Source organism: Podarcis bocagei (genome assembly GCF_964188305.1).
Source record: "Podarcis bocagei genome assembly, chromosome: 4".
NCBI lineage: Eukaryota > Metazoa > Chordata > Lepidosauria > Squamata > Lacertidae > Podarcis > Podarcis bocagei.
Genome location: NC_138128.1, coordinates 32,211,283 through 32,225,844, shown reverse-complemented (window position 1 = coordinate 32,225,844; position 14,562 = coordinate 32,211,283). Strand labels below are relative to the sequence as shown.

Sequence of the window (14,562 nt, the reverse complement as noted above, 5' to 3'; positions counted from 1 at the left end):
AAATTATCCAAGGCAGGACGTTATGCCTCTGTGCTCTGATTTCTGTTTTTATCAGGCAGAATGACAAAAATGAAACAAAATAAAGGAGAAGCCTTTGAAAGGGCAAAATAAAACCCCCAGCATTTGATGAAAGATTTCAAAGGGTATACAGTGGTACCTCGGGTTACAGACGCTTCAGGTTAAAGACACTTCAGGTTACAGACTCTGCTAAACCAGAAATAGTACCTTGGGTTAAGAACTTTGCTTCAGGATGAGAACAGAAATCGTGCAGTGGCAGCAGTGGGAGGCCCCATTAGCTAAAGTGGTACCTCAGGTTAAGAACAGTTTTAGGTTAAGAAAGGACCTCAGGAACGAATTAAGTTTTTAACCCAAGGTACCACTGTATATTGTTAATAAGCAAAAACAAAAAAACCCCTTCTATCTCTCTGTATCACATACTGATATAACAGTGGTGACCTTAGGCATAGGAATGCAAAGAATAGGATAGAACCCTCCACTGCTGTCAACAGCAATATGGCAGTGTTATGAGTTTTGGGGACAGAGAGCAGGTTGTATGTTAGAGTTGAGAGCAGAGAGTTGCAGAGAAGCAAAGTAGCAAGCTGGTGTGGCTATGGGGGAAGCACCCTTGATGGATTAGGTACAAGGAGAGAACCCTCAAGAGGCTACTGTTGGCCAGCCATAGGGATCATGATGGGAAAGGAGAAGGAAATGGCAAGGAGGTAAAATTATGAGTTGCATTCATCATATCAAATGTTTTGTGTTTTCTGTGTCTGTGTTTTTAGCACAATGCTGCTGTGGAATCTTCATGATCTTTGTGTTTGGAGATTACTGGTTTATCTCAGCTATTTATGCGCTCTGGCTCTACCTCGACTGGGAAACCCCCCAAACTGGGGGGCGAAGATCCAAGTGGGTCAGAAACTGGACTGTGTGGAGATACTTTAAGGAATACTTTCCAATTCAGGTGAGTGAAATATTTTGCAGTGAAAGTTAATGTGTTTGTGTGTGCCCACTTGTGCGCTCTGTGTATGTCCCAGAGCATGGTGAGGAAAGCCAATGTAGTTGGCATCTCGTTAGGATTCCACTTCTGTTTTGTTCCATTATTATTCCTGTGCTGAAACTTTGCACATGTGGATGCCCAATGTGAAGAGGCCATCACAGAAACATGGCCACACGTTGCACTAAACCATGGCTGAGCACCACATTATGGTCCTTGGGCTTTCTACTGTACACTCCCCTTCTGTCCTCCAATGTGACTGGAAGAAATGGTTTTGAAAGCTTTCAGTCCTTTTCTTGCTTAACTACAGCTTGCTATGCAATCCTAACAAACCAACTATGGTTGGCTTGAAACAGCTTGAGCACAACAGGACTTATTTCTGAGTAATTGTGCATAGATTGCATTATAACACTATGGAGCTGAGATCTCTGTGTGTATATTCTCTACAAGTTCCACCTCTATTTCTTATTTTTTAACCCAAATTGAGGTCTCTTCCAGAGAAGCTGTTCTTTGAGCAATCTTTCTTATTTGTGGGTGTGGAGGTTATGCAACAGGACATCAAGAGAGGGTGGTGTAGTGGTTAAGAGCAGTAGTCTCGTAAACTGGTGAACCGGGTTCGCGTCTCCGCTCTTCCACATGCAGCTGCTGTGTGACCTTGGGCCAGTCAAACTTCTTTGAAGTCTCTCAGCCCCACTCACCTCACAGAGTGTTTGTTGTGGGGGAGGAAGGGAAAGGAGAATGTTAGCCGCTTTGAGACTCCTTAGGGTAGTGATAAAGCGGGATATCAAATCCAGACTCTTCATCCAAACTCTTCTTACCCCACACTTTCCAGAGCATTTCCCCATAAATTTCCATCTCATCAAAATGTCGGGGGGGGGGAGCAGGTTTGTTTTGCAAAAGCAATAATTAGCTTTCGTTGTGGGATCTGAATTGGCCAGTATGCAATTGCCAGTCAACTTTTAAATGAAGAGTGAACTTCTTACTGAGCCTTTATTTCAGCTCATAAAAACCTCAGATTTGGATCCAAGCCAGAACTACCTCTTTGGGTTTCATCCTCATGGCGTCCTTGTCGCTGGAGCTTTTGGAAACTTTTGCACAGAATACACAGGTTTTAAGAGGTTATTCCCTGGTCTGACTCCATACCTACACATCTTGCCTTTCTGGTTCAGGTGTCCTTTCTTCAGAGACTATATTATGTGTGCAGGTAAGCAGTAAACGCTAGTAATTCAGGTGTGTCTGTTTTTCCAAAAATGGAATTGATGTACAGTATTTTTTTAAAAAATGCGACCCTACTTGATTTCCAAAGCAACCAAACACAGTTAGCATAGCAGATAATAACGGTGGGCTGTATTTAACATATCACTAAGGAGAATGTTCTGCCAGTTTCAGGAGTTTTCCTTGTGCAGCAGAACATTATTCCCCTCTGCTACCCCCATACACCAAAATACAAGTCACAAAGATTCAGAACTGTAGAACAGCCATCAGAAATGGAGCTCGCAAAAAGATCATTCACCAAAGGCCTTTTCGAAAAGCCACGTCTTCACCAGCCATTGCACTGTGGGTTAAACCACAGAGCCTAGGGCTTGCCGATAAGAAGGTCGGTGGTTCGAATCCCCGTGATGGGGTGAGCTCCCGTTGCTCGGTCCCTGCTCCTGCCAACCTAGCAGTTTGAAAGCATGTCAAAGTGCAAGTAGATAAATAGGTACCGCTCTGGCAGGAAGGTAAAGGGCGTTTCCGTGCGCTGCTCTGGATCGCCAGAAGCGGCTTAGTCATGCTGGCCACATGACCTGGAAGCTGTACGCCAGCTCACTTGGCCAATAAAGCGAGATGAGCGCCGCAACCCCAGAGTCAGCCACGACAGGGCCTAATGGTCAGGGGTCCCTTTACCTTTTACCTTTAATGCTTTCACCTGGCACACTTTGTTCACCTCGTAAAGTAAGCTCTGGGACATGGCCTGATTCTCACAGCCCTATTCAGGTGTTCTCCATCTTCTGATAAACAGCATTCCACATCACCAGAGGATGCAGAAAGAGGAGATTCCGCTCTACAGATGTACTCCTCAGTGTCTGGGTAGTGAAGGGCAGGGGGTTGCAGATGGGGATGAAGGATTTAGCTTCATTCACCCCCTCACATGATTATTAATTGCATGAGCAGGGCTGGATTTACATATAAGCTAAACAAGCTATAGCTTAGGGCCCCACTCTCTTGGGAAGCCCCCAAAAATTTAAAGGGAAAATAAAACTGGACGTACATTTCCAAAATATAAGATAAAAAACAAATAAAATAAAACCTACATACAGCAACTGTGTTTTGTGTTGTGGAGGCTCCTATGATGTAAGTAATGGGCCCCGCCTGCTAGCCTGCTCCCTAAAATATCACTGGTTAGATACCTATTAGGTCCATAAATTACCATATAGCATATATTCAACACAAAAAACAGTGACAATTTGTTGTTGACAAAGGACAGCTGGACATATAAAGGGCCCCATTACCTTCAGTAGCTGAGGGCCTCATCAAACCTAAATCTGGTCCTGTGCTTGAGGGGGAAACACCCAAACAGGGGTCATCAAATTCAGTAGTAACAACATGTAGGCTTTAATGTTTCATAAGTTAAAACGGTAGTTTGTTACAGAGCATATATAAGAAATAATTGGATATTAACTACAGATGAATCCACCATCTTTTGGGATAGCTTAAAAAAAGGACATAAGAGCAGAACATTGAAATCTAGTCAGAGTATTAATAGCAGCTAAATGGTGTACTCCCATAATTCCCACAGAACAAAAATAGTTTCAATAAAATTTGTTTTCTTGCCACAGTGACAGAATTAATGGAGCTGGTATGCTTAAGGGAAGGTAGACAGAGAAATGAGCAATTTGAGAGTCAGTGGGCCCCTTTTAAGTACATGAAATGAGAACCTCAGTTAATTTTTTAAAAAAGCTTTTCCCACTGCTATCGTATTCAATTAAATAATTTGATCTTTGATGTTGTAGATATTTAAATAAACTGTAATATGAGTTTTTAGAAAACATATTTATATTTGTCTTATAATTCATTAAGGGCACAATCTTAATACAGGATTATTTCAAAATAAACTGTAAATTAGTGACTCTTAGATTGCATTAGATTGCATTATGCAATGCATTATGCATTGTCATTTGTAGACTGTTTGCATGTTTATAATAAAGAATTAACTACTGTACGGAGCACAAATTTAACTTCAGATTTTTTTCATTCCACCTGACTAATGGTTTCCATGCAACACTGATCAGTTGATTGGGTATTCTGTTATTTATTTATTTAATCACACTTTCAGGGCTGGTTTCAGCATCCAAGAAGAGTGTGTCTCATGTGCTCAGCCACGAAGGCGGTGGAAATGTTGCTGTGATTGTAATTGGAGGAGCAGAAGAGTCTTTAGATGCCCGTCCTGGAAGCTTAACTCTTAGCATCCTCAAAAGGAAAGGGTTCATTAAGGTGGCTTTGAAACATGGGTAAGTTCTATGTGTAGACCTCACCCATTAAGAATAAAGTGGTAACACACAGGACATTAACTGGGAACCATGAGAACTTGTCATTGAAATAAGATGGAATGTAGGTACCCAAAACATGAAATGGACTACAGTGGTACCTTGGGTTAAGTACTTAATTCGTTCCGGAGGTCTGTTCTTAACCTGAAACTGTTCTTAACCTGAAGCACTACTTTAGCAAATGGGGCCTTCCACTGCCGCCGCGCTGCCGGAGCACGATTTCTGTTCTCACCCTGAAGCAAAGTTCTTAACCTGAGGTAATATTTCTGGGTTAGTGGAGTCTGTATGTAACCCGAGGTACCACTGTACTTGATAGTATTCTATATCTTGTCGTTGGCCACCGTCTGTCTCAGGAGACAGTGGAGGAGTGTGTCTTTGGGGGTGAAGTCAAATGGTTGGAGAGTTACAGTGCTGTAGAGACTGATATGAGATAGACATGTTTTGTTGTGCTGCTGCAGATACACCGTGGCGTTTCTTCTCTCTTCAGTCCTCCCCAGCAGTCATCCCTCCTCTGGTCACTGCTGAGGATACACAACCTACCTGTCTGCCTCTAGCACTGGGGTTGTCTGCAAGGCATTCTCCAACTTTTGCAATGCAGTTCCCCAGCCAAGTAACATCATAGTACAGAAGCACACCTGCTGTGACACAGTGTGCGTTGACATGCATTACATTAGGGGAAACTGCTAGAGAAAATTGCATGCAAAATCTGTCAATTGCAGTTCTCTCGGTTTCTCATTTTCCCCACCTTCAATTCAGTTCTCCATATTTCTGCAGCAATCTGTGACTTTTTAAAATCATCGTGAAAATTCATCAGCCTTTTAATGTGAATTTCTCCTAATACATTTTTGTACGGAGTTTCAACTTTTGCAAACAATTTCTCCTAATATAAAACATTTTTGTATGTTATTTTCACTAGTATATTCTTCCCTCCCCACCCCCCCACTCCGATATGTGCCTTTTCGTAAATGTTGGTTGGAGAACTGAATCCCAGAATTTGGACAAGTGCAAATTATGAAGAATTCTCACATTGTTTTGGAAAGTGAGAAATTGATCAATTTGGCTTTAAGTGTGAATTGAATTAAAATTATCCTCCACCCCACATCTATATAAAAACGAGGGAAGAAGTGCAGCGTTGTGAAATAGATTCCCCCCCCCAATAACAAGAACCAAATATTCACACACAGAAAAGAGCTGTCCTATATATGTCTAAGAGTCATTTAATATGCAAGTTTGAAATTGCACATGTAGCAACTTCCTGTTTCATGACTTTTTTTTTACTGTGTGCTTGCAATATTTCTTTGTAAGTGAGCTATTAGCCAACAGCAGTCCTATGGGCCATTCCCTTCCTGTGGTTATTGTTCCCGATTTCAACATTTCTTGCATTTACTGTCATTTCTAACTTTATATCTTGGTAAAAGAGGCAGCCAACTACAATTTCGTAAAAATCCCATGCAAGCTTTTTCTGCCCTGTGCTCAATACTTCACTGATTTTGGCTGGGGAGAGGGCTGCCTGCCTGGGCATGTGCCCTGTCTGTCCATGCCAGAATGTTTAGGCAAGCATATGGGCTGGCCATGCTTAGGTTTGGCAATAGTCCATACTGGCATGTGGTCTCCACATGATTAGCCAAGGGTGAATGGAGCCCTCAGGCCAAAATAAGCTTAGCCACCCACCTCTGATGTATGCAGTGCTATTTTTCTAGAAAAACAGGTGCTGGAACTCACCATGAACACCTCCTTCATTCTCTTAGAATGGAAACAGTGCCCACATGAGAGGTGCTAGAACTGAGTTCCGGCTGAAAGAAAGCCCTAGATGTATGGCATCTGCTTAGTTAGCCCCATTGGACTAACCTGGTTTAGTCCTGGACTAATATTGCATTTAGTTGTGTAAATGGAGGCTTAGTCCTATTGCCTGTTGAGCTTTTCCTAGGAGGCAGTAGGTAGCAACATGAATTTTTAAAAACATCTACCTGGCATTTACAGTGTAATTGTCATGAACATGGAAGGTCTGAATGCTACCATATGTGCCAAAGTTATTTGTTGTTATTTAGTCATTTAGTCGTGTCCGACTCTTCATGACCCCATGGACCAGAGCATGCCAGGCACTCCTGTCTTCTACTGCCTCCCACAGTTTGGTCAAACTCATGTTCGTAGCTTCAAGAACACTGTCCAACCATCTCGTCCTCTGTCATCCCCTTCTCCTTGTGCCCTCCATCTTTCCCAACATCAGGGTCTTTTCCAGAGAGTCTTCTCTTCTCATGAGGTGGCCAAAGTATTGGAGCCTCAGCTTCAGGATCTGTCCTTCCAGTGAGCACTCAGGGCTGATTTCCTTAAGAATGGATAGGTTTGATCTTCTTGCAGTCCATGGGACTCTGAAGAGTCTCCTCCAGCACCATAATTCAAAAGCATCAATTCTTCGGTGATCAGCCATCTTTATGGTCCAGCTCCTTTAAATGGGCATACTTGTCAACCCATTGACGTGAATTATGTCAACTGTGTTGTTGCTTTTCTCTGGCAGGGCTCAACTGGTCCCAGTGTTTTCTTTTGGGGAAAATGAACTGTTCAAACAAGTTGCAAACCCCAAAGGATCAAGGCTCAGAACATTGCAAGAGAAACTGCAGAAGATTATGGGGTTTGCATTGCCTTTGTTTCATGGCAGAGGAATCTTTCAATATAGCTTTGGCGTGATGCCTTACAGGAAACCTGTTCACACTATTGGTAAGTTCTTTTTGCTCTCTTTTTGCTCTCATATGCACATGTTTAATATACAAATCTGTGTCAAGAAATAGTAGCTGCTTAGCCTTTGCAAACGGTTCCATATACCATCTAAGCACCAAATGCAGAAGAGGAAGAAGTTTGAAATAAGCATTTGTCTCTTTCCTGATCTTTTATTTATAGGTTTCCTCCTCTCCCCTGCCCTTTGACTGTGTTGTGTTTATATGTAGCTCATAGAATTTGTCAGCAGAAAATAATCTACATAACATGCTTCAATTCATACTTTATTACCCGCATCCCTATGTTGTACGGTCGGTGTGGTATGTTGTGTTAAGAACATCATAAGAGCCTTTGTGGATCAGACCAATTTTTTTTTTAACTATTATTTCCATTTATATACTGCTCTTCTTACAAGATCCCAGAGCAGTTCACAAGTAAAATACAAACCAAACAACTGCAACAACAAATCAAATAAGATGATATATTAAAATCACCAAAGCTTCAATACAGCAGTGAGATAATAAATACTTTGATTACATATCCAATAAAACACTGACAGTTGGGAAACTCTGGCCCGCGAGCGCTCCAATTGGAGAACAGCCTTTACCAAAGTTGTCATGGACTTTGAAGATGCTCAAACTCAGGATGAAAGGGAGAAACGTGCTAAGAGGATAGCACATTTGGCAAAACCTCCCCATGATCAACTCCTGCCAGGAAACCTATGTCCCCACTGTCGTAGGACATGTGGATCCAGAATTGGCCTCCACAGTCACTTACAGACTCACCGTTAAGACCATGTTCATGGAAGACAATCTTACTTGGATATGAGTGATTCCCAGAGGAGGAGGAGGAGGAGGACTTGGACCAGAGAGATTTGGGTTCCTACTGTACTCAACCAAGAAGCCCACTGGGTACACTTCAGTGATTGTGGATCCCATTATATCCCAGCTTGCTTACAGATCCCATTATCTTTCAGCTGAACTTATTATATAGGATAATTATGAAGATAAAATGGAATAATCCCCATGCATGTCTCCTTGAGCTCCAAATAATTAGTGATTTAAAAATGTCCACTTACATTCCCATTTGGTTATCTACCAAAACCAGGTTATTTCAGGAGTTTGATAATATGTTGAGCAGTTTGTACTTTTTCCTATATTGCATTCCACCAATCCTGTACTTTGCGTAGTTTTCAAATGGTAAACTTCTAGCAACACACCATATTCTTGAGGTCTTGGGCAAGTATTATGTCAGCTGCTTTAAAATGTAAACAGAATCATAAGAGATGTTCTAACCACTTTTGTCAGGAGTGAAGAGAGGACTGAAAACCACTTCTGGCTCAACTTTTGATTAAGAGAAGTGCTCTTCTAAAAAGTGGCGTTTTGCTTGCTACAGTATGATACGCCACAGAATATGTTGAGAGGTAGATTTGCATTTGTAAATACAAGTTAGAGATCATTAGAGGAGGTGTAGGAGAGAGGAGAAGAGGTTAAGAAAAGAACGAATGCTAACTGCAAAAACACTAGAACCTAAAAGGACAGGTGCATTCCTTTGTGCACTGACTGCTTAATTTAAACTGACCAATGCATGAGCCTTTTAGGGTGGAGCAGGTTCCAGGTGCTGATTCAACCTGATGCTTTATGAAAGTGATTTAAAAATAGAAAGAAATGCATGGTGGATGTGACTGAACAAAATAACTAACTTTTGGAAACTGAAAAGTATACAAGAACAATTTGCAACAAAGACACAGTTCTGTTCAACAAGAACACAAGGAGATCAATTGGCATACTGGTCATTTTAGACTGTGAATGCCTAGGTAAGTATAAGGACAAGTTCTATGATGTTTTGTATGCCTTTGTATCTTTGAGTACTTGTAAACATATCCCATGCATATAATAGTGTCCAAAATTTACAAACTAGTTCTAGGTTTAGATGGCATCATAAAGAAACAGGTTGTTCAGATAGCAGCAGTCATTTGATTATAAATATTGAATAAGGAAAATGAGCCCATTTTACTAGCCCAATAAAGTACAGTGGTACCTCGGGTTACATACGCTTCAGGTACAGACTCTGCTAACCCAGAAACAGTACCTTGGGTTAAGAACTTTGCTGCAGGATGAGAACAGAAATTGTGCTCCGGCAGCACGGCAGCAGCAGGAGGCCCCATTAGCTAAAGTGGTGCTTCAGGTTAAGTACCGTTTCAGGTTAAGAACGAACCTCCGGAACGAATTAAGTACTTAACCCGAGGTACCACTGTACTTCCATTCCTTAATAGGCAGGTGTCTGTAATTAACAGAGCTGCAGCAGAAGTCCTTCCCACTTGCAAATCTATTTTCTTTGGACATATTGACATACTCTGTTTTCAGAATGGCTTCCTTTCGGCAAAAGAATCTGTCTTCAGTATGTGAGACTGTTTGGAAAAGCAGTTCGTTGGATGTAAACCACTTTGATTTAGAAAGCAAAACAATAAACAATCGAGCAGTATATAATTTTTACGAAATAAATAAAATTGGGAATTTTACTTTTCATGTGACCATTCATTTTGTTTGTTTTCACTTGCAAATTGATATTGCCATTCATACTGTATGTACATGAAGAAGTGTTGTAAGCAGCAACGTTGTATAGATTCATAGAATAGAATAGAATAGAATAGAATAGAATAGAATAGAATAGAATCATAGAGTTGGAAGAGACCACAAGGGCCATCGAGTCCAACCCCCTGCCAAGCAGGAAACACCATCAGAGCACTCCTGACATATGGTTGTCAAGCCTCTGCTTAAAGACCTCCAAAGTAGGAGACTCCACTACACTCCTTGGCAGCAAATTCCACTGTCGAACAGCTCTTACTGTCAGGAAGTTCTTCCTAATGTTTAGGTGGAATCTTCTTTCTTGTAGTTTGGCTCCATTGCTCCGTGTCCGCTTCTCTGGAGCAGCAGAAAACAACCTTTCTCCCTCCTCTATGTGACATCCTTTTATATATTTGAACATGGCTATCATATCACCCCTTAACCTCCTCTTCTCCAGGCTAAACATGCCCAGCTCCCTTAGCCGTTCCTCATAAGGCATTGTTTCCAGGCCTTTGACCATTTTGGTTGCCCTCCTCTGGACACGTTCCAGTTTGTCAGTGTCCTCCTTGAATTGTGGTGCCCAGAACTGGACACAGTACTCCAGGTGAGGTCTGACCAGAGCAGAATACAGTGGATCTTTGTTAACAGCTTCTGATGAAGTGGTGACACTGATCCTGCCAATTTCGCCAATATTTCCTTCTTGGACATTGCTGTTGCTCTGCAACAGAAACAAAACAGAACAGAACAGTGTGCTCTGCACACAGAACTATTTTTGAAAAATGTATTCAGGAAACCAACATAGTAAAGGGTATCTACATGCCTCAGTGTGAGTGGTACTGAAAAATCGATAGGTAGATATTCCTAATGTCCACATTTGACAAGGTCATTTGTGATGCTCTGCTAATGCAGGAAAGTTTAGGATTTGGATAGCTCTCAAGATCCTTTACAATTTATGAAAGATCATTAGATATTTCAGAGCAATTACACAAATGACTCTCATTGGGATTTTCTTATTTTGTTTTTGATTTTGCAGTTGGGAACCCTATTGCGGTGAAACAGAATCTGAATCCCACCGTTGAAGAAATTAATCAACTCCACGAGAAATATCTGCAGGAACTCCAGGAGTTATTTGACAAAAACAAAGAAAAGTACGGGATATCAGAGCACGCATCTCTCACATTTACCTAAATGCAGGTTCAAGTACAAGGAGAATCTGATTCAGAAGTTGCTTGCTGGTGAAAAGCAACCTTTTACCCCATCCAACCCTTCTCTCCAACAACTTACAAGAGTTACAATCTTCTTGTGTAGCTGGGTACAATGTGACGCATTTGCTTTTAAAAAAAAAAAGATTTGCAGTTCTCTCTGTGTTTTTGTATACTGTGTTTTGCTCTATTGTCTGGGAATGCATTTTTATTCCTTCTCTCAATGGATGCAATTCTGTAACAAAACATTGCAAATCTACAAAGAATCCTAATGCTTTTTAATCTTGTGCTTTTTCCGAGACAGACTCAATCTGTAAGCACGGATAATTGGTCTGTACTATGTGAAGAAAGTGCTCATGGAATAAGTCTAGGGCTCCCATGTCATCAGTCTTGTTCCTCCATTTTTCCTACCTTTGAAACAGGTAGGGATTTTGCAGAGGTACGCTCTTGCAGAGTTCAGTTAGTATCCGAGTGGTTGCAGCAGAGAAGCCTTTGGTTTGTTTGTTTTTCTGAAAGAGAACTGTATTGTGTCCATCTGAGTTGACTGAATAATTTTAAATGTTTCTGATGAATGCTCGTGTATGGCTTGTTGCCTAGCTATTGATCTGTATTTAACTATGCAATGCAATATGTGGCATATTCAGCATTCCTAAGCCATATGGTATTGTACTTGAAGTGATTTAATAAGCCAAAGATGCTCATTTAGCAGGGATGGGAACTTTGTACTTTTGTAATTGGTGTGTTTATTTAGAAGAGTAGTGTGATGAGGCAAAATTGATGATTCTCTGAAAGTTTGTTCACAGCACCCCTCCCAAATGATAATGGTAATAGAGGAAGACAAACCACTTTTGCTTCTAAAGGAGCCATGCTTTGTGATTTTTTCCCTTTCAAAGCTCATTCACCAAAGAGACAGGTGGGAAGAGGTGCAATTAATACTTTGCAATGTAACTTTTAAAATATTAGAACTGTGTTGCATATTCTCTAGCTTTCAGGTTGAGAGCAACAATTTCAGTGGGGCAGAAATATTTTGACAGAAAAAAGTATTTGTAAACAATCACTCCCCTCCTTTTCTGTTCTGTATTATTGTTTTCCCTGGAGGCAAGTGCTTTTGCACCTATTTCCGCCCACTCTGCACTGCTGTCTTTCCTCATTTAAGTCACATAGTGATTCCCACTACTAGAGTATTGAGTGAACAGGATGACATCATTGCAGCCCAAGGACAAGGAACCTTTTTCAGCTCCCGGCCTGCATTCACTCTGTGGGGTCACATGACAGTGGTGAAGAGGGCCAGAGCAATGGATGGCATTCATTACCTTTCCACGGTAGGTTAGATTTTACACTCCCTCTTACACTCCTCGCGATGCTCCATCCAGGCAAGCAAGGAGCATTAGCTGAGTTCAAGGACACATTCCAGCCAGGCAAAAACTCCAAGGAGGCTGCAAAGCAGTGCTGATGAGGGCTGAGTGGGGTGGCTGGGGAAAGTCCCAAGAACAAGATAATAAAGGCCTGAATGGCTGCAACTGGCCTGTGGGTCCGAGATTCCTTATCCCTGTAACCAATTAAATACAGCAGTGTATTGGATGGCACTGGGATCAATTAAGAAACAGGATAATGCTTCCTGGTTTAGTCACATGAGTGACCCCATCAAATCCGCTTGATTTTTTTGTTCTTTCCAAAGCATGTTTTTTTAGTAATCAAAAAGCTTTTGGCAGAGGGAAAATTAAGTCTAAGTATTATCAGTGGAAACCATGAAAAATGAGTTGGTGAAACAGCTCAGCCGGTAGAGCACGAGACTCTTAATCTCAGGGTTGTGGGTTCAAGCCTGACATTGGGCAAAAAGGTTTCTGCATTGCAGGAGGTTGGACTAGATGACCCTTGTGGTCCTTTCCAACTCTACAGTTCTATGATTCTATGATCTGAATGTGTACAATTTCAGGCATTTGTTCCACTGGAAGCATTTGTCAGTTCAGAATTACACACACACAAATAAATTCTAAATTCCTAATTTATAGTTGCAGAGAGTTGCACCAACTAACCAAGCATGTAGCTGTAGTTTTTCATTTGAATCGAGCCCCCAGACAACTAGATCATGCTTTGGAGGCATTGAGATTATTCCAGTGCAACTGAACAGCTGCTTGACATGAGTGATGTAATGCAAGAACTTAATTAAACAAGACTGAGAGGAAAATAAAGAGATAATATGAAAATTTGCCAATATTATTTTCCTCTACGAACCACTCATGCTTGAAGAGGGAGCTGGAAGTGGGGAGAAAAGAGCATATATTGTCTGGTCCGGTCCTTTCCTTTTAGTTTCTGATGGGAACGCTTGCTGAGGGACAAGCTAGCTAAGGCCGGACATCCTAGCAGCTGCTCTCCCGATACACAGAAGGTTGGTTTGCTGTCAGCATTTGCTTCAATTTCCCCTTGATACCACATTCTTGGTTCTTATGTCATTCTCAGCACTGCTGGTTCACAAAATTATTCAAAGCTCATTACTTCCTCATGCACCAGTTCACTTAAAAGGAGGTGTGTGTGTGTGTGTGTGTGTGTGTGTGTGTGTGTGTGTGTGAGAGAGAGAGAGAGAGAGAGAGAGGTTGGTAGGTCATGGGTCATACCGCCACTGATTGCCCTATACCTAAGACATCAATGATGGTTGGCCCCACTGAGATTGGCAGAACGGAAGGCTGGGAGTCTGACAGTAGGCAGAGTCAATGACAAGCAGAGCCATCTCATTCTAGTTTTGTGCCCAGTCCTCTGCTGAGTTTTACAAGGACAACATGGGAAACTGAAGAGAAGGAAGCCGACACGTGGGAGTGGTTAAGGGCAGATTGACGTTGGTGGGACAGTGTCCTGTTCATTCTAATGGACCCATCTCCACTGCCCACACTTTCCCTTAAAACCCCCAAGGAAAAACTGTTCTCTTACCATCTCCAAGCCCTCCCAGAAGAGAGTGACCACTTGCTAGTCTGACTAGCAAGTCTGATTTAGCAAAAGGCAACTTGCTACCTTCCAAGTGAAAGCAGTTCAGAGTGGGAGTATTGCTTCCTATAATAATCACATAGGTAATCCTAGCCAATCAAGAATAGCCCTTCAACAGGCGTTGCAGTGTGTTGAACATTTTTGCAAAATACATACACACAAACTGCTGTTTTCTGCTGCTCCAGCCTTGTTGCTGTATTATGGCTTTTTAAAATACAGATTGATTATTTTGTTGAACGGAAGCTCAAGAAGAATAAACCATTTTGATATGAATATGTGGGTGTGCTTACATGTACTCAATCTTTTATGTGTGTTCTTTCATAATTATCTAGCAGCCCATTGATGAAGAGATTAGCTTCATGCGGTTTTAGCTTAGCCAATGTCTTTCCATCATGGTTTTATCACAATATCTTTATGCTATTTATATTGGCAGACAGTCCACTAAGATAATCTGCAGACACATCATGTAGTTCCGCTCCATTCAAAGGAGCTGGGTGTTGGTGATTTTCATATTCTTTCCACAATGGCATGTATGCAGCATGCTGTAATATAATGAAAATGAAGAAAGAAGGAGGTTTGAT

At 41.5% G+C, this 14,562-nt stretch overlaps 1 protein-coding gene across 1 annotated transcript in view; it reads left to right on the top strand.

Moving 5' to 3' along the window:
* Positions 1 to 14,254, top strand: part of MOGAT1 (monoacylglycerol O-acyltransferase 1) — a 28,329-nt gene extending 14,075 nt beyond the window's left edge. Inside the window, 5 exon segments of the mRNA XM_081192677.1 lie at positions 783 to 961; positions 1,994 to 2,198; positions 4,311 to 4,485; positions 7,037 to 7,236; positions 10,834 to 14,254. Coding sequence (XP_081048803.1) covers positions 783 to 961; positions 1,994 to 2,198; positions 4,311 to 4,485; positions 7,037 to 7,236; positions 10,834 to 10,988 — 914 coding nt within the window. The 3' untranslated portion in view covers positions 10,989 to 14,254.
* The last annotated feature ends 308 nt before the right edge of the window (positions 14,255 to 14,562 follow it).